General features: G+C 43.4%; 1 protein-coding gene across 1 annotated transcript in view; it reads left to right on the top strand.

The window, feature by feature from the left end:
* Positions 1–27,506, top strand: part of SV2B (synaptic vesicle glycoprotein 2B) — a 55,245-nt gene that overhangs the window by 25,609 nt on the left and 2,130 nt on the right. Inside the window, exons 2-12 of the mRNA XM_057419940.1 lie at positions 1,727–2,614; positions 13,530–13,710; positions 14,331–14,482; positions 16,334–16,467; positions 17,201–17,290; positions 19,421–19,531; positions 20,633–20,721; positions 20,924–21,088; positions 23,651–23,784; positions 24,207–24,407; positions 26,609–26,768. Of these exons, the coding sequence (XP_057275923.1) occupies positions 2,098–2,614; positions 13,530–13,710; positions 14,331–14,482; positions 16,334–16,467; positions 17,201–17,290; positions 19,421–19,531; positions 20,633–20,721; positions 20,924–21,088; positions 23,651–23,784; positions 24,207–24,407; positions 26,609–26,768 (1,934 nt within the window). The 5' untranslated portion in view covers positions 1,727–2,097. The remainder of the gene's footprint in view (positions 1–1,726; positions 2,615–13,529; positions 13,711–14,330; positions 14,483–16,333; positions 16,468–17,200; positions 17,291–19,420; positions 19,532–20,632; positions 20,722–20,923; positions 21,089–23,650; positions 23,785–24,206; positions 24,408–26,608; positions 26,769–27,506) is intronic.

The following is a 27,506-nucleotide window of genomic DNA, read 5'->3' as shown; positions in this document are numbered from 1 at the left end:
TTCTGAGAGTCAAAAGTTCTGCTGGATTTTTGAACCGTTAGTGGTGACCCTCCAGCATTGCAACTAAAGATGTAGAATCTTCTTACATGCTTCTCATGGCTGTCAGATATATTAACTCCCTTGCACATTAGCACCTCCATTGCAGATGCGGAACTCTCTTTACTGCTGCCTGCACCAGGGTCTCCTGGTCTTTCTAACCTGATCAGAATACCTTTGGGATTTCTTTATTTATTTATTTATTTGTTGCTTTATTGATTGCTCTTTTTCAGCCCTGGAAGAATGCCCTGCTGCCTTTTTAACTTCATGCAAAATGTATTGTGTGATTCAGCATGAAGCAAGGGAAGAGGAAATACATTGAATGCAATGACAAATGGCAGAGAGGTCAGAGAAAAGGAAGATACTCTGGCAGGGTCTGCAGAGGATGTCTTGTAATTATGTGTCATAAATATATAGGTCCTAAACAGAAATGCAGAGGAAGGTTTTATGAAGTTTCTTGGAACAGCGTAGGCAAGGCATGGCCATGACTCCATACAGACAAGTCTGCTCTTTGCTCATCCTGAATGTTTGGGCTGCCAAAAATTCACAGCATTTGCAGAAGGAGTGATGTCCTCCTGAGAGTGTTTCTACTGAATTTCTCCTCCAAAGTCATTTTAGCTGCATGTTACCCATACTGTCTGCCAAACAAGATCATGAAGTGCAGAGGTAGCGCTGTTATTTACGGTGTGTGCATTTGCGTACTCTTCTATAGGTCAACTGACTGTGTAGGTAACAGTGCCCACATATATACAGACATGTGCCCAACCATGTCATTTCATAGCTCATTCACGCTTTATTTAGGCAAGTAACTCAAAGCTTAAAGGGAGGTCCACATTTTGTGCATGCCTACGCTGTGCACGCTGTAGCGTGACTCTACTCAGTTTCCCACATGAGTCTCTTTGCAAACTCCTTGTCTACAGCTGTGTGTAGCAGCAAATGCAGGAGAGCACTGGAGAGCCAGCTGGCTGAAAACTGCCTGAAAAATAATGGAAATCAGGTGTCAAAAATGAGAATGTGCTTAGATGTGACTTGGCTTCCCTTGGTTTTCCCTGCAGAGAGCAGTGATTCTATATTAGCTTTGTTTTTTGCTCTCTGTGAAAATCATCCTCCGTTGATGGGTAGATATGGGAAGAACAGAGCTTGGTGTGACTTTCAGTGACTTTATCTTGGCAGACACTTCATGCAAGTCGTGCATCTGTCATACAGACAGAGAGACACTAGGGAAAAAATGAAGCCATTAAATAAAATTAAGTTTGGGATCTGGATGAAAAAAGAAAACCAAACTCATCTTTTGTGTCATTATGATATTAGGCAGTTGTACGTCCCTGGATAGATGGATAGAAACCTATTTATCAGTCTGAGAGGTCTGTTCCAGCAGCCCAGCCCCATACTGTTCTGCTCCCTGTAGAAACCAGGACCACATGTGGGAGGCAGGATTTCTGGGAAGGAAGAAATTGGGATGACACATTACTTTACATTCTGCTTTAGGTTTCCACTTAAATTGGTCATTTTTAATGCTCTTTTTCATTCTAAGGCTTTGGGTTTTGATGATGCAAAAACATTCCTCAAACACTTTGTTGCCATTTTTTTGAAATAGAAAAGCGTGTACTCAAAACGTTGGATGTTAAACTCAACACGTGTGCTTGCAAAGGTTATTGCTGCCTCACTGCTATTGTTTCCTCTTTCTCAGGACATGACCTTCACCACCACAATGAATCAGGAAAAACCTGTCAAATCCTCCTAGCTCCTGGGCTGTGCAATTTGCTGTTCCTTGCTGCTCACCAGACAGCAGCTCTTCCCACCCAAAGCACAGAAGAAGCCAGCAAGTTACAAATGACAGCTGAAAAGTGAAGGATTATCAAAAGCTGTGTGAGACTCTGTCAAAGAGAAACTTTATATAGTAATTCTCCTTCTGAGTCTGGGAAACTGTGTATCCCGTCAGTTCCAAAGAACAGAGAGAAGATATGTTCAAGTAAGCAATACCAGAAATTGCTCAAAATAATACATATATTAGAGTATCTACACACAGTGATCTACAGCAATTAGACATTTCCATTCAGAATGGATGATGGATATAGAAACACAAACCTCTATCAAGGGGGCAGAGATGCAAACCAAGTTTCAGATGACTACAGGTACCAGGATGGTAACTACGAAGGGTATGCACCCAATGACGGCTACTACCGTGGTGGGGATGAGCCTGCTCATGAAGAAGATGCCCAGAGTGATGTTACGGAAGGCCATGATGAAGATGATGAGGTCTATGAGGGAGAGTACCAAGGAATTCCACACCCAGATGACATTAAAGAGAAGCAGAAGAAGCGAGCTCCTGCCATGGCTGATGAATACAGAGACCGCGCTGACCTTATGGCAGAGAGGATGGAGGACGAGGAGCAACTCGCCCACCAGTATGAGAACATCATTGAGGAGTGTGGCCATGGACGCTTCCAGTGGACTCTTTTCTTTGTTTTAGGGTTGGCACTGATGGCAGATGGGGTGGAGGTGTTTGTGGTTGGATTTGTTCTTCCCAGTGCTGAAAAGGATATGTGCTTATCCAGTTCCAACAAAGGGATGCTAGGTAAGTGCCACATGCAAACAGCTCTTCTATGCAGTTAACAGTAGCTAGAATATCTTGTAGTGAACAGCTGATTTCAGGATCTTCTGGTGTCTCTTGTATTGTATTTCATACATAGTCATGGCTGGGTGGATCTGACTCAAGGGGGATTTGCATGTTCCTGAGAAGGCAGCTACTCAAAAGCAGCCGAATTTCACCACATCAAAGCCCACCTTATGAATGTGCTGTGACCCCAGTACTGAACAAGGCAGCTCACAGTGAGCAGGTCCACAAAGCAAAACTCACAGGGGTGGTCAGGGACAAACCAGTGAAAGGTTAAAGATGGCTTTTCCTACTTGAGGATTTTGTGACTCAGATTTCAATGCATTTAGAAACAACACTGTAATGAGAAGTCCACACAGCAGTACCATCCAGGCATGACAGTTATAAAAGACATGAGTCTGTTCACTCTAGATCAAACATTGTGGCTCTTGATGCTCTCCTGCTCTCCAAAGTTTTCCACTTTGCCCAGGTTTCCCTCCTCTTTATCCCAAAGTCCCAAATGACTGATCTGTGCAGTCTGTTCCTTCTGCACACTAACTGCTCAGTCAGAGCAGTTTGCTAGTGAGTACTGGATCAGAAGTAGTGGAGGTTTGTCTTAGGTCTGTGGAAGGCAATTAATGTGCTGAATCTACTGGCAACACCCTTTTTACATCACCATTAACATCTCCCTATGGTGAAAATACAAAGGCTTTGTTATTGGGAGTGAAACTGAATGGAAAGGTTTGGATGAACAAGTTTTTCCCTTGAACACTGTAAGCCAAAGACAGCAAAGCCTCCCAAATCTCCAAGAATCAGGAAAGGATCCAGCATGGCCCATAGTGAGAGCCAGCTGTGCAATAGTACGGCACATCTGGAAGGAAAATAAAGTAGCTCTCAGAAAAACCTCTTTAGGAAAGGGAGAGTGTGCCTTGATGGACATGTACTGGGGTTGTGGGGAGATCATCAGGGCCTGTATTTCATACGGTCTGGCCTAGAAGCCCTGTCTAAAAGGAGGTAAATGCAGATTTTGGATTAGACTCTAGCCCTTGATTCAATTGTATTTGCATTGTTTTCATATGACAAAGGCAATGGATAATTATCCATATATAAAGCTCTCACCTTGGGGTACTGCGGTCCTACATACTTTTCTGTTTCTCCTTTTTTCTTTGCACTGGAGGATCAGGATGTTGTTTTCTATAGTTAGCGAGGTTTGGAATGAATTCTGTGCCTTAAAGGTTTTACTGGTTTTGGTTCAGAAACCGCTTTAAAAACCTAGCTCAAAATATCTCAGGTCAGATATCTAAAAGCAAACTGTTGTCAGTTGAGTCCTGGTTTCAAAGGGACTTCCTAATTCACTGGCTCCCTGTGGGACACTGGGCTGGGTGCCTCAGTGGTGAGACCTTCTCTGGAAAGCAGGTCATTTATTTTGGTGCCTGTATGAAAGCTGAGATCTTCTGAAACCCTGACCCCATAAATATCTGTCTCTGTAGAGCTCAAGCTCTCACAGGCACCAGAGTCAGAAAACTTTGAATGTCACAAGAAAATCTCTCTTTGAAGTATTTCTGGCCCAGCCACAGGTAAAAATGAACAAGAAATCTCCCCAGTGAGCTCGTTCTGCTTTTCCCAGCTTAATATTTCCCAGGTGGAAAGTTCAGGGTGTTCTGATAAGCTCTGTAGGAGAAAGGAGACATTTGGGTTCATATCCAGTCCTAGCTCCAGTCTCCCGCACACTGACCAAGCTAATGTGGAACGGCTAAGTAGGGGAAGAACAGTCTTTTCACTGCCTTTCCTGCCCACTTTTAAAGACAGCTTTTGAGAACCTGGTTTTGCAGGACATTTTCTTCTGTCCTTAGCTTGTTCTTAGGGGGATCTGCTGCCAAAGCTTGTATTTGCACTCTTTTGTGGATTAAGTATGAGGAAAAAGAAGAATTTTCTTAAAAACAATAATCATCTTTGAGTCAGAGTGGAAAGTGGGTATTTATGGGAGTACTCAGTTGTTATTGATTGGCATTGTACATGAGGCAGGTCTCTGATTCAGACCATTTTATTTGTTAAACATGCTTTCTTGTCTGCTGGATACTTCTCTGCTGTAGGTTTCCTCTTGGATCTGAGGTTTGTGAGATGTGAAAATGAATTAAGCATGGCTTAGAAAGCCTTAGATTGCAGAGTGATGCAGGGGTGTGAGTAAAGAATCCCCAAGGGCATGAAAAAGTGAGGGTGTAAGGAGGATGGAGTGGGTATGGGGCTGCTGGAGGATGTAACAGGGAAGAGTGCAAGCCACTGGGTCTGAGAAGGACAAGGAGAGCTTTCCGCCAAACTAAGGGCAGCAGCAGGGAGTGGAGGGTGTTGGAGGTTTGGCAAGCAGCAGGGCAGTGCAGGGACACAAGGTCTGGTTACAGACCTGCCTCCAGCACAGCCTGGTGTGCCGAGAACTGCCCCTGCAAGAGGGTTTCATTCTTTTTCTGAGCAGCTGTGGGCGCACAGCATGATAAGGACGGTCGGATATCAGCCTCTGAAGGGAAAGGCTGGGAAAGTGCTACTGATGGAGACAAGAACATAATCTTCCTCAAAACCTTTCCTAGATTAGCTTCAGCACCCATCCACATGCAACTAGAAAAAAGGTATCTCCTAACATAGCTCTGAGCCTCCAACACATGCTCATTTCCCTCTGTTTCCATTTCCTCAACACTCTGCATGTTGTGCTATTGCAAATTTATCTTGGCAATGCTCAGGGTTCAGTGACTGGTTGACTTGGTGGCAGTCAGAGCTCTTCACCTCAATTTCTGCCTAATGTCCAGTAATGATCTTGCAAAAGTGTGTCTGCACATAATGAACGGAGGGACTGATCAGAGAAGGCACAGATTTCCCTCAAATCATCATGAGTTTTTAAGGAAACAGGGTTGTTATCCACACGTGATTACTGCCCCTTTATTTACCCCTATGTACCAATAAATATGTACAGACAAACTGATCTTTATTCCCAAGTGACTGCTCACCTCAACACATATTTTGATAAGGAAACATACTGAGGTTATCCCAGGTGGAGTTAAGATTGTTTCCAGGCAGCTGCTGAGATTTAAACACACAAGGTCTCAGCCATAATAGGAGAGACCAGGAGGGGAAAAAATGGGAAGTAAGTCAGATAAGTAATCAAACCCTTGCAGGAACAGAAAGGAACAAATAAGAGAGCTAAAGTAGATACCCCCTAAAGACCAATCTAGTAAAATTCAGCTTCTACTAAGAGGATGCTTTGCATTAAATACTCTGTATAGTGCCTATTTTCCCTCCTTCAGAAAGCAAGAATGGAAAAATATCAAGCAAATTATGACCAAATTATGCAAAAATTACAAATAAACAGATGCCCACAGTGTTTCATGAAATGTGTGAAATGGAAATGACACATCTTAGAAAACGTTTACATGTTGTTCTGAAAATAAACATCTCACCATCAGATGCAAATTAACAGCTATTTCAGCCCTAAATATCTCTAGCGGGACAAAACACGTAATTGGAGTTATTCTGTTACATGAAATGCTATTCTGAAGACGATTACAGGGGTAGTACAAAAAAAGAGAGAAAAATAAACAATAACTGTATAGATTTTAACACTTTATTTTTCATTAATTTTTACCACTAGTTGTTAAGAATAAGTTTTGTAACTTGTAACAACGTTATTTTTTCCATATTCATTGGCCAAATCTGCTTTGTTGAGCTTTCACCAACAGTAGTCATGCTACTAATAATAAATGTCTGAAATTTACTGGAAGAGGATATTCCTTTTCAGTATAATACATCCTGCCAGAAGCAGAGGGGTTTTTATCAGCTAAGGGTAATCGTATGAAAAGTCATATGATTTGTAATTATTTACTTGCTGAAAGGCACACAGTATCATGATTTGGAGAAATAGCATATAAATGTATATCTTCAAGTGCTTTTAATCACCTCTCAGAGGACTAACCATTCTATGACTAAATATCATGTTTACAAGTGTAAAGCATTAAGTCCACAGCAAGTATACAAGATGGTGCCACAGTGATGTTTTAAACTTCTTCACATCCTGCATATAAAGAACTCAAGGCACAGATAAAGAGACAGCCTTTCCCAGATCCCCAGTTGCGTTATCATCGTTTCACAGTTCAATAAACTGAGGCAAGAACATTTTTAAGGGCTTTGCTCATAACTGCAAAACAGCCACACCAATGCCAGGAATAAAATGGAGTTTTCAGGCACACAGCTCCCTTTTCCTTTTTATGATTTCATAATAATATTTTAAGGAGAATATCATCTTACAGACTCTTAACCTCACAATGTTAGATAAAAGTATAGGAAAAAGATCCTATTAGTAATTACGTAGTTAGGTAGCAATTCAAGCTTGGCTGTGTGAGTCAGGTTAAATAGGATGTGTAACTATATCCCTGCTTTTAGTCGTGTGAAGAGGAAGTTTTATTATCAGCTGAGATAAATTCCAGCCTCAGCTTCTCATTGACCTGAATTCACCTGATATTACAGTAAATCCTAATCCCTTTGCAAAGCTTCATGGATTTTCTCCATTTCTTGATTTTTTTCTTCCCTGGATAAGCACAGACAAGCCCAGCCGTGGCTCCCTTGCTCTGCCATGGCTTGTATTGCACCTTCATAGACACAGATACCCACCACAGCAATCAGCTAAACCCTGATGAGACCTGCCCGTGTCTGCATCCCAGACATTGGGCATGAATTCCTGGTGCAAATTTGCTCTTGGGCAGAAACACTCCCAAGGAGCATCATCACCTTGAATAGCAGGGACATGTTAGGGAAAAAAAGGTGGTTTTGTAATTTGGGATCACCTTGTGCAGGTCTGGTATGGGGATGGCTGCATCTCCATTTATATACACTGCAGGAATTTCATCTGAGGGGAGCCAGCACGAACAGGTTTTCATTTAACAGCAAAGGGTTTGTTTGGCTTCCTCTGTTGAAAACTTTGCTTTAGCAGAGGGGTTGGGTGGGGGGAACCAGATGGTCCCATGAATATTGTAGTGATGGACAAGTCCCGTGGGGGGACTGTGAAGCCGGCTGAGTGTAAACAGCCACCCACAGCCTGCTGGCAACGCCGGCTGAAGCGTTGGGCGCGCGTTGCCTCGCCAATGCTGCGTCAAAGCGCGCATGGATTCATGCATCCACCTTTGGCTTCCGTGTGCAGAATCCCCTTGATCTCAGCAGCCGGATTCACCCGGTATCCACCCCCAGAGCTCTGAAAATGGAAAGCTGCCTTTCGCATGGGTGATGTGTTTCTCTGTGGCAGTCATCAGCTGTAGATGAAGTCTTTCTGCTTGTACTTAATCAAGAAGGCAAGCACAACGAGACAGCCTTTTCATTCTATTTCCATTTACAAGGTCATGGGGAAAGCACTGATAAGCCTACAAGGAAGAGCAGATTAGGAATTTCACGAAGAAAGGGTGAAAAATGCTACTCAGCCCTCAGGTCATTCTCTGCTGATACTGTGCCCTGTTCTGGGACACTCCAGCCATTGCTAGAGCACAAGGCAGTCAGGTGTATCACTGGTTTATTCCTCTCCTTATATTACTTATGGACAATCAGATCCTGTTCCTTGCCTCATCCCTCTCCCAAATTGCCCAGACCTGACCCTCTAAATTTTGTTTGTGTCCATAAATTGCACCCATGTATAACAGATTCTACACCAGTAAGAGTGTTTGGGGTTTTGTTCTTATTACAGTTCAAATTGCAAGATATATAAGGTCCTAATCCTTCTCTGTTGTCCAAATGCTTTCCCTCTTTAAAAGCCTTCTGTTTTTTACCATAGGGCTGTACTGATAGTAGCCTGGGCTTTGAAAGCAGGTAGGGGCTTCCACATTCCTGTGGTTACTGGCTCCATGCAGACCTGTTAGCAAAGGCGAGAAAACCTTGCTCCTGGACCCAGGCAGCCTCCTCACCTTCCTGACAGCCCCAGGGACTGCAGGATTAATTTGTCCCATTGAGCTGGGTTCTTTTCTGCCCAGATTTTCCATTTATTCTACAAGTCTTTGTCCTGACATGGAAAGGATTATTTTCAGTTGTGCCTTATTTTTAAGAACTTTAATCCCATTAACTGTCCATGAAAGAAATTCATGCTTGTGGTGGAGATTTAGGTAGATCTTGAATATTTTGTTTTCTTTCCTTATAAGTATGCATTTAATCATACTGAAATAGTAAAATGCTAGTGTATTTTACTGTTGTGTAGCACACATATAGCTGTATACTGTATCTGCCCTTCCTTATTCCTAGAACTTCAGCTTTTAAGTCCACAATTCCAGTCTAACATGGAGCACACAACTTTCATTAAGGCTAATAAATTTCTCAGGGTGAAAATCCTGTATGTGTTACCTCTTTTCTAATGGGAAGAAGCCCAATCCCATATTTTCCTTATAACTTCAGCATTGTATGAGTCATAACCTGAAATTTATTCTTAGAATTTCTGCTCTTTGGTTTTCTACTGATTTCATGGAAGGCTATTGCAGGCTTTCCCACGGGTATACGTTATACTCCATTACCTGTGGAATACCCTGCAAATAATGGCTTATTCAGAGTTGTCTTTAGCATTTCACCTAGCATTGTATGTGTTAATTTGAAAGCTGAGCCCTCATAGCACAGCCTAGATCTGCATGGTTTGAAGCTAAGTTTCTGGTACAGACTCTTGTGGTATTCTATAGAATATTTGGTGGACAAAAGTAACACAGCAAAAGAATACCATTTAGTGACCACTTTTCTTGGTCTAATTCTCCTTAAAATAGAGTTTCTCTGATATGATCTGGACCTCTTTCAGAGGTAACAACCATCACTGTTCTCTCCAGAAGACTGTGTCTCCTGCATAGAGGCTGAGTAACTATTCCATTCTTCCCTGAGTCCCTGCCACTTTATTGTTAATCCAGGACACATCAATCTGCAAAGCCTGACATTGTTCTGCACCTTGGATCCCAAGATCCACCAGATGACAGTGTTTTATAACAGCTGTCCCAACAGTTTTAATGATACTGGCCAGGACATGCAGGCTTCCCAGAAGAGACCTCTTCATTACAATAAAGCATCCTGCTGATTTTGTTTCAACCCTGAAGAACATATTTTTATTGCCAGGATCTTTCCCCTCATAAACTGGCCAAGCAGACAGCCTCTGGTCATCCCTGAGGTTTCTCTTACTACGGATCTTCATTGGTTTAAATTTCTAGGTGACAATGCATCCATCCATTGATTTATCACGTACAACAGCCAATTAAAGCCACATCCTCTGAGTTCATAACATTAACATCTCTGCTGTGATTTATGTTGCTCACTGCTTCATAGAATCATAGAATGGTTAGGGTTGGAAAGGACCTTAAGAGCATCTAATTCCGCCCCCCCTGCCATGGGCAGGGACACCTCACACTGAACCATGTCACCCAGGCTCTGTCCAAGCTGGCCTTGAACACTGCCAGAGATGGAGCATTTACCACTTTGTGGATGCTGTCTTACAGAGATGTAATCTCTCTTCCATCACAAGTCTCGGCTCCTCAGTGAGAATCTACAAGGGTTTGCTCACAAAAGCAGCTCCACTTCACTTCTTGATGCCCTGTTTCAAGCACTGCCACATCCCATGTGGGTTGGGCTGTGCTGTGAGCCACTGTGCTGGCAGTGCTCACTGTCAGATGGGTGGCTGTGATGCACCAGTGAGTACAGGGTGCATCATCACTTCTGTCTGCTGGCTGCAATCAGAGCTGCTCTATTAAATGTAGCTCAGGAGCCAGAGTAAAAGCATTAAGCCTCACAGCACTGCATTAAAAGTCATCCTTCAAAACCATTTTGGACTGATGCAGTTTTTTATCTCTATTGCTTATAATTTGCACTTCAGCAACAAACTGGAGGCCAAAGCTGATAGAGAAAGTGATCCCACATTCTCAGTATGTATCTTCATTCTACTGAATGTATCTACTCTGATTGCTGCAGATCAGCATGTGAAACCTTTACACACCTTCATATCACCTCACCAGGACAGTTCGGGTCAGGAGGGAAGGGCAGGGGATGTGGGTATTGGTTGCACAGAGCACCATGCTTATGGTGGAGGTACAATTGCACTGGCAAAATCCTGTGCTGTGGTTCTGGTACAAAAGCTGTTAAGAGGCGAGAACATTTATTTTGCCTTTGACACACAGAATCCTGCTTGTCCATTTCATATTGTGTGGATAGGAAAAAAGTAGCATTGTTCATAGAGAGGTGACCTCACCACCCTGCTATGGAACAGGAGGGGTTTCAGAAGTCCAAACTTTTCCACTTCTGATTGGTGTGAGACAAGCATCCTTCAAATGCTCAGTGGATCTCTGCTGTATGCTTTTAATTTAGTAATGCATTTCCAGTCAAAAGAATGACAGGACTGGCTGCCAAATAACCTTTTGCATTAATCTTTAGCTAGCTTTGCTGCATGCCACAGAAGAATCTTCAGCCATCAGAATGGTTGCCTTGTTTAAACATCAATGAATTGCAAAAAAATTCATTGTCACCTTCTTTTCCAAGAGATGTACTTGGCAGAACAGGCTGTGGGGAAGATGTTAGCTCTCAAGAGAAGTCAACACTTGGTTCAAGGTGAGGAACAAGCTTCCAAAGGGTTGTTCTTCAACCATGCCTGGAAAATGTTGCTTTTAGCTGCACTTCTTCAGTCAGTGAATAGGAATGTTTCCTATTAAGGCACTGTATTTACTTGCTTAGCATCCGTTGCCTTTACTAGGGGTCAGGGAAACAGGGACCACTGCTGCTTTTCTTGAGTTATGGTATTTCCTTCAGCCTCTGCTCAGCTGGGTCTTGAACCTGACATGCCCCCAGTCTCCAAACATCTCCAAGACTAATTTTTTTTCCTTCAAGAATTCCCTGCACTGCAAATTCTGCTTTCCAGCAAGCATTATTCCTCCATCCTGACATAGTTCAGCTTCTCTGGATCATATCCAACCATGATCAGGTCCCATCAGGATATACACAGCAGGCATGTGTAGCATATAGACATAGACTATCATCCTGCCTGAGGTGTCCAAGATGATACAAGAGGTTGGGAGCAGCCTCTTGCACCTCTCTGCTCCTCAGGAAACTACCTCCTTCTGAAGGCAGTGATGGTGACTCTGTGGACCACTAGCTTGCAGGAGACAGCTCTGAGAGATACACAGCTTAGTAGCCAAGGAGCTGCTGATGCATTAACAATGTTCTTGGGTATGCTGCCCCAAACTTTCCTTGTCAGCAGCTGTCAGAGCCATTGGAGCATGCAATAAAGTCCCCCAATCACTAAGGGTTTTGGTCCTGCCATGCTAAGGCAGAGGCAACCACAGCCATACACAGCAAGCAGACAAAGCATGAAGGGCTTTGTCTTTTGCACTGGGACTTCAGCAGCATTAATCCACCCCTTGACAGTCTGACTCCTTGTGGTCTTGCCTCATCTGGGCTTTTCAGAGGAGCCTTGGAGACATATGATCCTGCCTGATCCCTTCCATCCTTACATCTTTCCTGGCCCAAAGGAATGAACAAAGATTTGTTCACAGATGAGGCTAAAACAAAACTCTGAAGCCCAGAGGCCAATACAGCCTTCAAAGACCTGGTCCATAGGGAGCCAGATGCTGCACTCATCAATTCCCAGATGTTGTTCCTTAACAGCAGTATAAATCATTTCATTCTAGTTGATCAGTATTTCCAACCCTCTGGCACCAATTGCTATCACATTTTAAATGCTTAATATCTGATCCTGTTGTGCTTGCCAGCAAAAGGACCATAACCTGTGACTCTTCCTAGGACTATTGCTCACTGAAGTCTCTACATCTGGAAAGCAGATAAAATAAATGAGGAAAAAAAAGTACTCCTGGACCTTTGAGCTTTTATTAATTGGTGCTAGTTACACTGGTGCCCGCATAAAGGAAAAGGCACAATGACAGGTAACCCTTCTGGTGGCACTGTCAGTAGAAGAGCCAAGGACAGCTGCTGTGTTTTCTAGGCCAGAATCATAAGCACATAGTGAGGTGGGTACAGGGAACCTATACTTTTCTGTTCAGCCTGGCACTAAATGTAGTCTCTGAAATGGTCTTTGAGGACCCCATAGTAGAAGATCTAATGAAGTCAAGTTAAAAAGTATTCATTTTCTTAACAATGTCAGAGCAATAACTCTACAGAGCAAACTGTCAAGACAAGTAATAGACTCTCCCTTCCTGAAATTCTCAGCTCAAGACTGCACTCTCTTCCTTAAGTTGTCTTTTAGTTAGATGCCAGATCTTGGCTCAGTAACAAAAGAAGTAGTTGTACTACATAGGTGAGTCTCAGTAACAGACTGATCCTTTCAGATAAAGCCAGGAAAAACAGAGTGGAAGAGATGATAGACTGCAAAGGAATCGTGTAGGATAGGTAATGTGCAAAGAGAGTTAGCTATGCTTTAGCACTCTGCTCTCACAGCATTCTGAGCATAAACATCAGCCAGAGAGAGCCCCACACATCTTCAGTCCCATTGTGCTCAGGGGGGTTAGTGGGGTTAAGACACCAGACTTCCGTTGTACTGTTGGTGGCACATAGCTGGGACACGTGCATCCTAAGCTGCTTATGTGTGGCCATTGCTTACGTGCGGGGGATATGTGAGCAGCAAGGTTGGGAAAGAAAGATTTGGGTCTAGTCAAATAGGGTATGTCTGTATTGCATGAAGCAGTGAAGTAGGAAGTGACACAAGCTCTTGGACACAAGGTGGGAAAGCTAGGTTCCACCAATGGATAGAGTTTCTGGCACATGAAATAGCTAATTTGAGGGGATAGGAGTATCTCCATGTTATTGCATAGTATGGCACCTCAACATTGGGTACTATACACGCACTTTAAAATCTGCATGCCATTTCCACCTGGTTACCAAACTCACTGTCTCTCTTTCTCACTTCTAGGTTTGATAGTCTACTTAGGAATGATGGTGGGGGCTGTCATGCTGGGCGGCCTTGCTGACAAACTGGGAAGAAAGCAATGCCTCATCATATCACTTGCAATCAACGCTGCCTTCGCATTCCTCTCCTCCTTCGTCCAGGGATATGGATTCTTCCTCTTCTGCCGCCTTATCTCGGGCCTCGGGTGGGTGATTGGTGAATCCATCCCAAGTCCTAGGGGAGTCTCATCATGGGTCAGCAGTTTGGATGTATGGGGTGGGAGAAGGAAGGCTGATTGGGTGATGCATCTCTGGTGCCAAGCCACGATGGCACTGCTGTTTAACACGTGTGGTTGCATTACCTCACTCTTGACCCTTAAAGCATTAGTGGTAGGAAAATTTAGTCATTGGCATTCTTCTGGTACTGTCCAAATTGCGCAGTTGGCGAATGAGACTGATAAATGCCCACCTCAGTTTACAGTTCTCACTGCCAGGGCCTCCAGTGAGGCCCTCAGCAGTTCCCACTGCCTGCATTTTGCCTTCCTAAAATGAGTGATCACAAAATAACACCAGAGAAGATGTCTAAGTGAAGAACACTGCCTTTATATAAACTGTACAGGAAATTCATCTTTCATAAGAAGGACCTTGTTTATCTTTGATGTCTAAGGCCAGTCTAGCCAAAGAGATATGCTAATTTTCCCTGCAAGTCCCACCTATGTGCAGCACATCTGTGAGTGTGACCTTCCCTCTTTACATGTGCAGTCCTACCTACAAAGACATTGAAGATGACTCTTATTCTTCCCATGTGCTGTTTTATTCTCCTCAGTATTGGGGGTACCCTCCCTATCGTGTTTGCCTATTTCTCTGAATTCCTATCTCGTGAGAAGAGGGGGGAACACCTGAGCTGGCTTTGCATGTTCTGGATGATTGGTGGCATTTTTGCCTCAGCAATGGCTTGGAGCATCATCCCACATTACGGTAATTGGTTTGTGCTTTTGATTTTTGACGACACCGCATTCCTGCATCGCTAAACTACCCCAAAACCCCGCACAGGTAGCATTATTCAGTCCTTACACATCCCAGCATAAACAACACTGAAAATAACAGATACTTGAAGTGCACACAAAAAATCTGATAAATAGACTGCAGATTGATTGACTGATAGTAAGGCTGTAAATAGGACTGATGAGGGCTGCTTTGCATCAAAAGCTTCAAATACACCTCTGGAATTACACTGCCAGAGCCTGAGCTCTTAATCTAAATGTCAGTGTACCCAGGGAAAACTGGACTGAGATCTTATTGCAAAAAAGCATCCAATTATCAAGAATAAGTAACTTTAACCAGGAAATTACTGGGTGCTATAAATGATTGCAGTGAGGACAGTACATATTCTTCTCCTTAGCCAAGTGTCAACACTCTCAGGGCTGTATATTTGGCAACACATCTTGCCAGCATATGACAGGCTGGAGTCACATCTGACTTCCCCTAAATGGGTTTGGGAGCGGAATGGGTTCTCTGCCCAGAGCTGGAAGTAGATGGATGTACTCTGGAACACATTGGTGCTCTGGGGAGCAAAAATTTGCATGTTGTGGTTTTCCTTGTAACTCACGTATACCCCAGGAAACATCAGAAGCAAGTATCTGCTGGAAAAGATTAATTCCCTTGGTATTCAGTGACACCAGCTGTTGGCAAAATCCTGTTTGAGGAAAGTAGGACAGGCCACAAAGACCATGAAGAAAAAACACTAACATACACCTATCAAAACATTTTTACCATGTTTAAAGTGCACTCAGCATAAAGAAATATTCATGCTTTTGATTGATTTGACAGAGACGGTTGGAACAAACAGGCAAACTTCCTGCAGAGTGGTGTCAGGTTGAAAGAGTTCTGTTATCTGCAACTACACTTGCTTTAAAAAGCCCTCACGTATTTCCATTACATTTCTTTTTCAGATGAGTTTTTGGTGCTATATTTTTATAGCTTCTCTTTTTGATTTCCCATGTTCCACCTACTATTTTGGAACTTGGTGAAATGAGTAGAACACCATGAGACTGATTCAGATGAGACCTCTGCAAAAAACATCCCTCGATGGTTTCCTCAGTGCGTGGATAAAAATGTTTATAGGAAAGAATAGAATTAAACATTCCTTCTAAGATTTGAGCCTAGGAAAGATAAAAGGAGCAATGTAAGAATGATGCTGTACTTTCTAGTCCTTAGAAGGGGAACAGCTGACCTGGTTAGGTATCAGGAAAAGAGCAGGAGAGGGGAAATCTCAAATGCAGGATTAAGATCTTGAGTCTTCTAAGTTTGAATCCCAGCTCAGGGCCTGTAGGTCTGGAAAAAAACAAACTTGATTTCCTAGCTTGCTTCCATGAAATGTGAAAACCATGTGTGATGTAGGAGATGGAAAGGAGCTGTCTCTAATGTGCCTCTCAGATCAGAGAAGCTTTAACCTTTATAAACTTTTTATAACATCATTGAGAAGCAATAAATTACGGCCCTGATTCCTCTACCCTTTCCCACCTTTACTTCCTTATATCTTCATGGAGCTATTCATATCACTAGCTGATTTCTAAGCTCAAAGATAAAAGTTTGTTCAAAGGCAGAGCCTAAGCAAGTATGTCCCATTTTCTGTAATGAGCATGAACTCAGTTGCTGTTACCTACTGAGCATGCTATTGAAACTCTAAGAGCCATCATTACTAAGAATAGCAAACTTCCAGCCTGTCCCCATGTCATACAGTGCTCTAAAGTTCAGAGCTGCTTTCGCAGAGAAAAACTCAGAATGCCTTTGTGAGTATTGTTACTTTCTGGCTTTTTCTGTTTCCAGGCTGGGGGTTCAGTATGGGAACCAAGTACCACTTCCACAGCTGGAGAGTCTTTGTGCTTGTCTGCTCTCTGCCCTGTGTCGCCTCCCTGGTGGCACTCAAATTCATGCCTGAAAGCCCACGGTTTTTGCTGGAGGTAAGATGATTCATCTGAACGTGGCAGTCTGATATCAGCACAGGATAGCTGGTCCCTAATGCGTCACCCTCTGTCTGTCTTTGTTCCATCAAACATGCATAGCACAAGCTCAGACGCAAAAGGGTCTATGCTAGCTCCACAGATTGCTTAAGCCCCAAAGATAACAGACTACAGGGTCAGTCACGATGGTTAGTGGTTTACTGCCATGTGTGGTAAAAAAGAAGGCGTAAGGGCTGGGAATTTTGTAAGTCAAAGGCATTTTGAAAACATCTCACAGAGTTTGGGCATGTAACTAATGAATCCTGGTGGAAAAGCAAAGGGCGGAGTACATTTTACTGAGTAAAACATAAATCTCAGAAGTCTTTCGCAACTATTATTTATCCCCATTTCACAGATGTGAAATGTGGCAAGACCTAGTGCAAGTTAACCCTGCAAGTCTTTAGCAGAGGTTTGGTTAGAGCCCTAAATCCCCTCATCCATCCCCTTTTATCTAGTTTGAAAGCTCTGTCCCTGACTCCTTTTCTGCCTCAGCCAGTTTTAGGGTAACTCATTTCCTCAGCACAGAGAGGCTGCACTCTGTGAATACAAGCTGCTGTCAGCTCTTTGCCTTAATGCAGGCAGTGCTGTATGTGTGCTTCTCCACTATACTGGACCTCTAGAATTGGTTCTATGCTTTAATAAATTACTGATCTGGAAACCCCAACATCTGTTTTCCTTTCTTTGGTGCTTTCAGATAGGTAAACATGATGAAGCCTGGATGATCCTCAAGCAAGTTCATGACACCAACATGAGGGCCAAGGGCGAGCCAGAGAGGGTGTTTACGGTGAGTTTAACACAGCCATCAGTATGTAATAGCTGGACTTATCTTCTTCAGCGCAACACAGTGCCAGTTTATTCCTCCTTAAGGTTCTTTTAATGTAACCTCCCCTAGTAATCAGAAAAAGGACTTTGAGACACATTTTATGTACTTAAAGTTAGATGTCAATCTGGCTTTATTTCAAGGATTAGTCAATCCTGTGAATTGCAGTGAATACTCTTCATTCCTGGTGTTACTCTACAGCATATAGACCAGTGAATTTCCAATTACACACACAGGTAATTAGTTTGCTTTAAGAGACTAAAACCAAATAAAAGAGATATTAACCATGTGGGAGATCTGAGTCACTCCTTTCTCCATTCTGGCTTCTAATCAAACTCTGATTAAACTTCACTTACCTTCTAATGAGCTTCCCAAACTCCACCTGCCTCATATCCAGTCTTTAACCTCTCCAAGGGAAAGTGGGATGAGTGGCTATTACTCATTAGTCTGCTGCTTGTTGTGAAAAAGGTCACATCAGTGGCCTTTGTTAATAGTAAAATCAGGTAAGAGGTCTATGCTGGGGTTAGGTGCAAATTACTGTTATTCAGTTGTAAGCTCCCAGTGAGCCAGCCAGGGAATAGCTTTTGAGTTATGCTTTTAGAGATGAGAGGATGTGTGCTCTTAAAGGATGGAGAAAAGGGGATATGGTTATATGTAAAACACCTTTTTAAGCAAGGAGAGCAGAGTTCCATGCTTAAAATGGTTGTCTTGAAACAGGGTTCCTCAGGAGTGATCCTTCAAGAAATTAAAGTTTAATATCTGTGCATGACAACTGTGTGCAGGTTCAGGTGGGTACTTAATGAGCATGGGTCGTTTTTAGGCTACCAGCCATTTGACTAATGTGAGCCTTGATAGCAAAGAGAAAACTTCTCTTTAAATCCCTACTTGGCTTTGTTGTAATGCTGAGCTGGGCTGGCCAGTCCTGCTGCATGGTGGGAGGAAAAGAGGACTGAAATTCAAATGTGTGTGTATGTGTGTGCATGTATACATATCTATATCGCAATGTATGGCACTATGAGAGCCTGAGCTGAGTAGGAGAATGAAGAAGCAGCTGTACAACACCCATTAGTGCTCATTACTCCATCCAGCAGTGTCATGACTGCTACAGCATGAGCTGATCTCAGTATCACACCTCGAGGTGTGGCGTACCGGCTGACTCAAGATGTACTGACATCCTCTGGCATGGGCAGGCAATCCGTGCGGCTGGTGTAGCACAAACTGTCAGATTCCATGTTTTTCTGATAGGCCAGGAGTTGTCAGTTTGTGGTGAGTCAGCTGGTGCCGGGACAGTTCCCAGATCTGACATTTAAACGGTGCCAGCAGTAGGAAGAGCTGAGCCAAGGCGCTCATTCATACATGGAGATTTATTCACCTCCTTCTCGTATTTACCAACAGATCTGGTTTCCCTGAATATGTCCTTCATTTAAGGCTACTGAGCAAATATTTTCTGGGTCCTATTTTTAAAGGTTCTTGATCAGTCCAGTTCAGGGGCTCAGTGTTGAGAGTTCAGGCTGGTTTAGTGAAATGAACTGATTGCGTGGTGCGGGCTCACTTGATGACAGGATGCATTTTCAGATGCTGAGATTCCCATCTACACGTTCATTTGTCATAGCAGTTCTGCCAGTGGTGCTTAAAAGGTGCTGAATGAGAAACATTCCTGCCAGTTGTCTTTAAAAAGATCCCAAGGGCACAGCTAGATGCAAATACAAGCGGCTGATCTTGGAGATAACTTTTACTGTAATTGCCTTATCCTAATTTCTAGTGCGAATCTAAGGCATAGAGAAATAATAAGGTAGCACACAGACACATTAGCCAATGAACTGAGGTGGATGTGATGCACTGAAAATATTTCATGGAAGGAGAGAAAGAAAGGGTGGAGGAATGGATGAAAGAAGGGAAGGAGGACTGGCTTATTTCTGTACTAAAATCTCTTGCTGTAATTGACTCGGTTAGCTCATTTGTTAGTGATAACATTCAAGGAAAAGATAGTATGGGATATCAGGGGAAATCATTGCCCAAGGGACAGTGGAATTTAAATCCACTGAAGATCAGTTGTAGAAACTTTGGTCCAATTTTTCTTTTCCTCTCCCCCAGGTTTCCTATATCAAAACTCCAAAGCAAGTGGATGAATTTATTGAAATCCAGAGCTCAACAGGGACCTGGTACCAGCGGTGGATGGTCAGAATCTCAACTACTTTTAAACAGGTAAAGAGAATTGAAAACATCCCACAAGGGCTTTTGAGCTTCTTGAGGCTCCAATGCCTCATTGCTTCAGGTCATTGTGTCTTGAAACCCTGATTCTCACTCAAGAATATCTCCTGGTGTTTGCAAAGGGTTGTAATCTGATTGCACTTCCAGTGCAGACTGGTGAATCTGCAAACTGCCACGCTACCAGCCAGGGCCCAAAACGCCTCTGTGTGCATCACAGTAGTCCTGCTGTGCAGAGCTTCCAGGACAAGCGCCAGGCATTGACTCTTCTGAGCAGATAAATATTGATTTCCTCTCCCCCAAGCCGAAACGAATTTACCACCCACAGTGGATTCAGAAGAGTGTTTGCACCTTGTTCCTGCTGAGGCTGAGTTTCTAACAAGGTTATATTGTCTCTTCAGCTAATTTAACCTGTCACACATGCTATGCTGCTTACCTACGCCCATGCAGAACTTGATGGAAAATCTTGCTAGATACAGCATAGGAAGATGAGCTTAAAGTAAAGCAGAGTCTTTCTTATTTAATAGCAATAGAGGTGCTGTACTATTGCTATATTTATGTAGCAAGTTAAGAGCATTAGTTGCATCCCCTCATATTCTTGGCAGTATTTTCTGCAACAGGTCAAGATGAGCAGGTTTTGGTCCACCCCCTGCTCTGCTTGGCTCCATCCTGGTCTAAGTTAATCTTATCCCTCTTAAAGGGCCAGCTGCATTTGGGTTTTTGCTCTTCAGTGAGCTCTGGAGCTTGATTTGAAAGCTCCCCTGAGACCATGCATGTATTTGAAAAGACAATGTCAGAGGGTTTGAGAAAAGGCTTGAATCCACATTTACTGACACAACCTGAGAGAGGCACTGCATTACCCAGCTCAGCCCGAGTCGTGCTCATCAGAGAGGGTTCAGATCAAGCACCATGGCACATAGCTGAATAAATGATCTTTTTATAAGCCATTTATCTTGGTAAATATAATTCTGAACAAACACTGAACATGAGCCACACATCTGAGCCCTTTGTGAGCCCTTTTTACTGGCGTTAGATTTATGATGCACTCAGAGTCTGCTAGGGTGTCCTTGCAGCTCATTCTTTCTTGTGGCTTTGTAGGTCTGGGACAACGTGCTATATTGTTTAACAGCCCAGTACAGGATGAACACACTGATGCTGGCTGTGGTTTGGTTTACAATGGCCTTAAGGTAAGGTACTTATTTAACTCAACATGCTTTTGAGATAAGCTGAGTGTTTAGAGCAGGGAGACACTTTGCTTGGTCCTGTGTCAGAGCTAAGCAAGAGTTTGTATCAGAAATGCTTTTGCATTAGGTGTTTAACAAGTTTACATGGTATGAAGTAGGTCATTGTATCTTGTATCCCTAATGTATGTCTCCCATCCTACTACAGTTACTATGGCCTTATTGTCTGGTTCCCTGATATGATCCGGTATCTCCAAGAAGAGGCATATGAATCCCGAATGAAGGTCTTTGATGAGGAAGAAGTTTCACACTTCACCTTTAATTTCACTCTGGAAAACCAGATCCATAGAAATGGGGAATACAGAAATGATAAGTAAGTGAACAGAACTTGGTTTGATGCATGTGAACTGAAATTCAGTTCTAGAAATCTTTTAGATAGATAGATAGAGATTATTTTTTTCCACCACCTTGTAAATCTGTTGTTCTTTTGGACAAAGAATCAAATCCCAAAGGCAGTTTTCCACAGACCAAATATCCTTTTTATCCTGGTTTTCACACGCTCTGCCTCAGACACTCCATCTCCAGATCCAAAGGGGTGCCTGGGAGGAGTCCTGCTCCCAGCAGCCCCGCCTTGGGAGCAGGGCGGTGGGTGCCCCGGTTGTGCTGGGTACGCTGAGGTGACTTCTCTTTCCTTAGCACACACTGACATCTACTGGTTTTGGGCAGCAGAGCTCATCACTTGCAACGAAACTGCTCTCTGCTGCATTGCCAAAACGAAAAGCTATTTTCTCTTGAAGTCCTTGATATGACTTATCCTGCTCTCCATCCTACAGCCCATTAGTGCGTGCTATGCCATGGCCAGTTGTACTGGTGTGCTTCTCCCACACCGGCCAGCATCTCCCCACAGAACGAGTGTGTCACCTTCTCTTAGTGCTCTAAAGTCAGTGAAGTTGCTCTGACAGAACAAGTGTTTTTCTCCCTTTCTTCTATTTGGTCTGGGCCTATTGGTGTTTTCTTCTGCATCCAGCCTAGACCAAATCACTATAGTGATTCCACACTACCACTACAGTGGTTCCATACCACTATAAATCCTAGTGATTCGTAGCAGGCTATTATTACTCTTCTAAATACCAATAAAATGGGTGGGAAAATACCCCTATGTAAATTCAGTGGAGATGCCATTGCCCCAGGCTAGACTGGGTGTTGCTCCAGCTGCCTTGCACTATGTGGGGAGGTCCCACGGCATGTTCAGTGTTACACAAAACATGCATTGTTTTAGTCTTCACAGATGAAAGCATACCTCATCATCCAACCAGGTTGTTCCTCTCCTCTCAGAAAGTATTTGTCTCAATTTGCTTGGTATATATCTGATAGACATTGGTGGGGCACCCCAGCATGTGTCCTCATGTCCTTCCAGAGACCTTCCCTGCAGCAGGAGCTGTGTTTGATTGTGCACACCTAGCCCTCTATGGGTATACTCCCCTGCTTATCAAGCAGCCAAACAAAGTCTAGTAAGAAGTGGATGGTGGTCAAATTCAGGGATTGGGGACCCTTATCTTATGCCCAGAGGAGGTGTTTAGTTTAACTAACTTCATTGAGAATTAAAGGTGTTCAGCATCTTGCAGGATGAAGACAAAACTGTGTCCATCACTGTTCTCCTGCTTTGGTCCTCTTCAATTCAAAATCTCAAAAGCTGATGAAGTTACATTCCAGTAATACCCAGAGCACATCTGAGTATGATTTATAGCTGTGTTTTTCCTCCAACCTTTGGCTGTGAGATAAAACTCCATTGAACACTAGGCCATTGCTACATGACTCTTTTAAAGATGGGTATTAAGAAATCAAACTGCAGGAAAAGGGGCTTCTAACAGCCTTTGAGAGTAAATACATCACTGGCTATTACTGAGCAAATGCAGAACAGCTTAAGTTTTCCTGTAACCTCTAAGACCTTCTACATGGAGCAAAAGACTTGAACAGTCTTCTTGTGGTATCTTGTGCATTAATAATATCTGTTAGTAGCTTCAGTTAAGAAACCCTGCAGTGCTCATTTACTGGTGTAAACAGCCATCATGCTATGCTGCGTTGTAAGTGCCCAATTCAATTAGGATTCTGGGTATATGTTAGAAGGTGACAGGTATATGTTATTTGCTGACAGTTGTGGCCTCTTTACAGCAATAACAGTTGTTCTTAATAGCTCTTTACATCTTCCACACATGCCTGTACATTAACTAATACATCTTCTCAGTGTCCCTGCAGAGTTTCACAGGTAAATCAATATTGTGTCATCCTTCAGGCAGGCAGGTCAGACATGTCAAGCTTCCCATCAGAGGAGAAATCAATCACCTGACACAGCTGATTATTTTTAGTGTAATCTGTTTTCATTACGCGAGCAGCGATAGTGCTCAAACAGAGATGGTTACAAGCAGAACTCAGATAATCTTCCCACTCTCGAGAAACATTTTTTGCTTAAAAATCACTTCAAGCTTAAACAACTGTCAGAAGCCTTTCACTGAAGAGCTTAATGGGCTCCTGACAATGCCTGGGTTTATTTATCCTGGAGGAAGGGGCAGAATAAAGAAGGCAGCAAGGTCAGCTCACAAAGAGAATGCCATGCACTGAGTGAAATATGTCTTCTTCAGATGAATGTGTACTGAATGTGGGAGGATTTCTGTCCACTCAGCCCTAGAAGCACATTAAAGGTCCATCTCTCTTTAAAAAAAAAACAAACAAACCCTTTTCAAACCCTTTTCTCTTACTAAGATACAAAATATGTAGGTATGGAGCTGCAAGGACATTTACACATCCAAACAACACCTCTCCTGTAAATGACCCTAGAAACTGCCATTATGCTCTGTCTTTTCAAACAGCCCTCACATGCTGTACAGTGTAGAAAATGTCTTAAAGCACAGAGTGAAGTTCTGTTTCCTGCTCACAGATTTATTGGCATGAAGTTCAAGGAAGTGAGATTTGAGCATTCATTGTTTGAGGACTGCTACTTTGAAGATGTGACATCCAGCGAGACCTTCTTTGAAAACTGCACCATCATCTCTACTATCTTTTATAATACTGGTAATGAGATTCCTGCTATGGTCTCCTCTCCATTCCTAGTAATCAAGCACTGTTTTATCAGACTCTAGGGAAAAGGATGATAGGGATCTGTGTGTTTGTGTGTGTGCTGGGTAATGAGTGATGATGGAAAAAAGAGGGTGATGTATTTGGAAGGAGTTTTCAGGTTGCTCTATTGGTGTTTTTAACCACGTGGCTTCTGGCATCATTGGCTGCCACACCGGAAATGTGAAAGACTGGGCTCAGACTTCGGTAGGTTAAAGTAATGGCAAAATGCTGAGCACTTTGGCAGCTCAATTGAACAAATACAGCTTAAAATACAACTTTAGCCAACCTGTGTTTGATGATCATTAGCAGTGTAGCATTTATTAATCTATCCTGAGATCAGTCAAGCAGGATTAAGACTTTGCCTCTTTCCCTCACAGATCTCTATGAACACAAATTCATCAACTGCAGGCTCATAAACAGCACGTTTATGCATGAGAAGGAAGGCTGCCATCTGGACTTCGAGGAGGACAATGATTTCTTGATCTACCTGGTCAGCTTCCTGGGCAGCCTGTCTGTGCTGCCAGGCAACATCATCTCTGCATTACTCATGGACAAAATAGGGAGGATAAAGATGATCGGTGAGTGGGCATGGTGGGTGCATGGAGCAGGTCATGACTCTGCAAAGAGCCAAGGTTATTGTGAAGGTCTCGCTGCATCTGCGCACACTGATGCAAGCAGAGATGTCTCAGGTGGGGATGACTTGCTCCCATATCAAATACAGCAGAAGGGTCAAAAGGCTTGAGGGTGAGGCAAGGGATATACTCTGTCAGTGAGCAAGCTACTTGCTCCCCATCTCCTCACCCTGCTTTTCTGTGTATCTGTGACATCCTCCTTTTTTATGTTCGCTTTTATGTCAAAGCCTGTATGTTTATCCAGTGCGCAGCGCAACGGGGTCAGAACTGAAGCAGGACCCCTTGGTGTTGTTGAGTTGATGCTGACATTCGTAGCACTCTGTATTAATAAGCCCTTTGCTTGTAGCAATGAATATTCACAAAGATTATTTGATGTCGCTGCTTGACAGCCCAGCAGTTCCCTCTTTTGGTTTTCTGATTTTCAAATGATTTTACAAACAGCTTCAGAGAGCATGTGTTAGGTTAAGTGACCGTGCCACACTCAATCCCTTTAGCATTATGGGAAGAAGTTATCACCTTATCAACTTTATGGTTACTTTGGGAACTTCTGGTGTTGTTTCCCTCAGGACTCAGACCTTGCTCTCCAGGTACTATGGAAATCATGCCTCGAGGGACAGCCAAGTGAGTTTAATAAAGTCAGTGATGTAGCTCAGGGGTAAGGGATGAATCGCTTTCTTGAGCTCACCTCTCTTCTGAGAACAGGGGGAAGTTTAGTTAGCTTAGCCTCACCATCAGTCAGGCTAAGGTAAGCAAGGTGACCCCACCAGTGTGTCAGGAAGGCACCCTGAGCAGTCATGTAGTGAATTTGGAAAAGACCCTAACAAACCAGAGGGTCTATGGGAAATAAAGCAAGCTGAATGGGAATCAGATTGCTCACCCTGCGAACATGTCAGCATTTCAGTGCTTTGATCTGGAACTGAGCCGACAGCTGGAATCCTAAATGATTATTTCTCCTGCAGAATGAAATGTACAGGGCAAAAATTAGTAAGGACACACTGAAACGTTTCACTGTGGAACTTTCAATTGAAACAGCTTTTTGGCATCCCACCCATATCACTCTGTTGAGCGTATTATTTCTGGTCAGCTAAACATGAAAACTGAGTTTTCTTTTGCATTATGTGCCTTGCTGGGACTTCAGTTTTATTGCGTTGCATTAAATCCTCTCCTGCGCCAAAGAGCAGATCTCCTGGTGCCCACATGGTGGCCCTCATGCAGCACTGCACTGTGGGGGATGTAGTCTGGCCAGGTACCATGGAGGAGGAGTGGGTGTGGAGTCCTGCACCGCAGCTTTTCCTAGGCAGAGCACCACAGCAGGCAAGATGCAACATCATGTCCAAAAGGAAGCATTTCAGTTCCAGTTCAGCACCCAAATAATTCTGGATGGTGCCAAATGGATTCCAAAAAACCCAAACAAACAAATTGTTTGGTTTCCTGGGAGCAAATGGAGACATTTCTGCAACAACAGAAATTTCCAGTAAAAGATATTTCAACTCAGCAAGAATTGCATCTTTCAGGTGGAAATTCCCAACAGGGTAGAAGGCAGGGAGGCAGCTATCCATCTTTCTGAATCTCAAATGTGCCTAACTGAGCATGAACGCTCTCACTTTCTCCCTCAGTGGTATTCATAAAATTATGGCTCCTGTGCAAATGTGCCATGAAATCTAATGATGTTCTGATAATTAAAAGAGACCTCAAGTATTTAATACAATCGACTGTAAATTATCCTAATTGGCACTAGAAATGTATCAAGTGATTTCAGTAAGATATGAAATGCACAAGCTCTTCACTCAAAACTCATGCTGAAAAACCTTCACAGTGATTCTTCCTCCCCATTGACTTGCCTGTGCTCTTCTTGGGTCCATCTGGAAGCTTGAGATGCTGGAAACCTGCCTGGAAAAAGCCTGTCTTCAGAGTCTCCATAGAGAAGACTATCAGCAAAATCAGATGGTCATTGAGAACATTTTCAGGCGGGTTTCCAGCATCAGAGAACGATAGGCAGCATCAAGGTATTTTTTGATTCTTGAAGATTTAGTTCATTCTGGGATGAAACACCGTCACTTGAAAGCCATCTTTATCAACAAATACGTTTGCTCATCTGTGGACAGGGGAAACCAGTGCCAACATTCTTCTCTTGGTTGCCCCCCTAGGTGGCTCGATGTTGATCTCAGCAGTGTGCTGCTTCTTCCTCTTCTTCGGCAACAGCGAGTCAGCAATGATCGGCTGGCAGTGCCTCTTCTGTGGAGCCAGCATCGCTGCCTGGAATGCCCTGGATGTGATCACTGTGGAGCTCTACCCCACTGACAAAAGGTGCTCAGAATATTGCTCCTTTTAGTCTCCATCCTCTGACTTTGTCCTTTTAGTGCACACAGAATCATTAGGGTTAGAAAGGACCTCTAGATATGACCTGGTCCAACACCCCTACCAAGTCAAGTCACCTAGAGCAGGTTACACAGGAACACATAGAGGTGGGTTTTGAGTGTCTCCAGAGAGGGGCACTCCATGAAAAAGCCATGCTAGACACATGTAGATGGGGAAGGATCTTCACCAGTCCTTAAGGGCTCTACTGGATCTGCACAGACATTCATGAGCATAATTCTGTATGCATGGTGGCTTGTACACAGGGAGTCCTGTGGGTGTATGGAAATTATAGGCAGATAAAATACAGAGTCTGTCATTTCCATGGATGTTCGTGGAGGTTTGGCCTTTCAAATGTATCCTCCAGCCTCTTGTCATAGTGCATCACCGTGACAGCCTTCCCCTCCTCAACCTGGAGACAGCCTTGTGCAAAGATTGGCTTGAGAGATGGGGCAGCACAGGAAACTTTGGGAGATTGTGCTGCAGATCATATCTTTCCTCACAACATCATTATAAGCCTTTTTTTTGCCTTTTCCAGGCTGCTGGGAGAAGCCTGAAGGGAAGGAGAAAGACTGTGCTTTGAAGGCACAAGCTTTTGGGTGAAGCAGGATTTGGAGGAGAGCTGTTATTGGCTCCCTGGTGACAACCCACCCCTGCCAGCACTTGGAAGGGTTTTGACAAATTCTAGAG

This window comes from Pezoporus wallicus, unplaced genomic scaffold (genome assembly GCF_028554395.1).
Source record: "Pezoporus wallicus isolate ANWC-B61680 ecotype Strahan unplaced genomic scaffold, APGP_CSIRO_Pwel_v1 contig_3952, whole genome shotgun sequence".
Taxonomy (NCBI): Eukaryota; Metazoa; Chordata; class Aves; order Psittaciformes; family Psittacidae; genus Pezoporus; species Pezoporus wallicus.
Note: the sequence above shows the minus strand (reverse complement) of the source record. Positions and strands in the feature narration are given on the sequence as shown.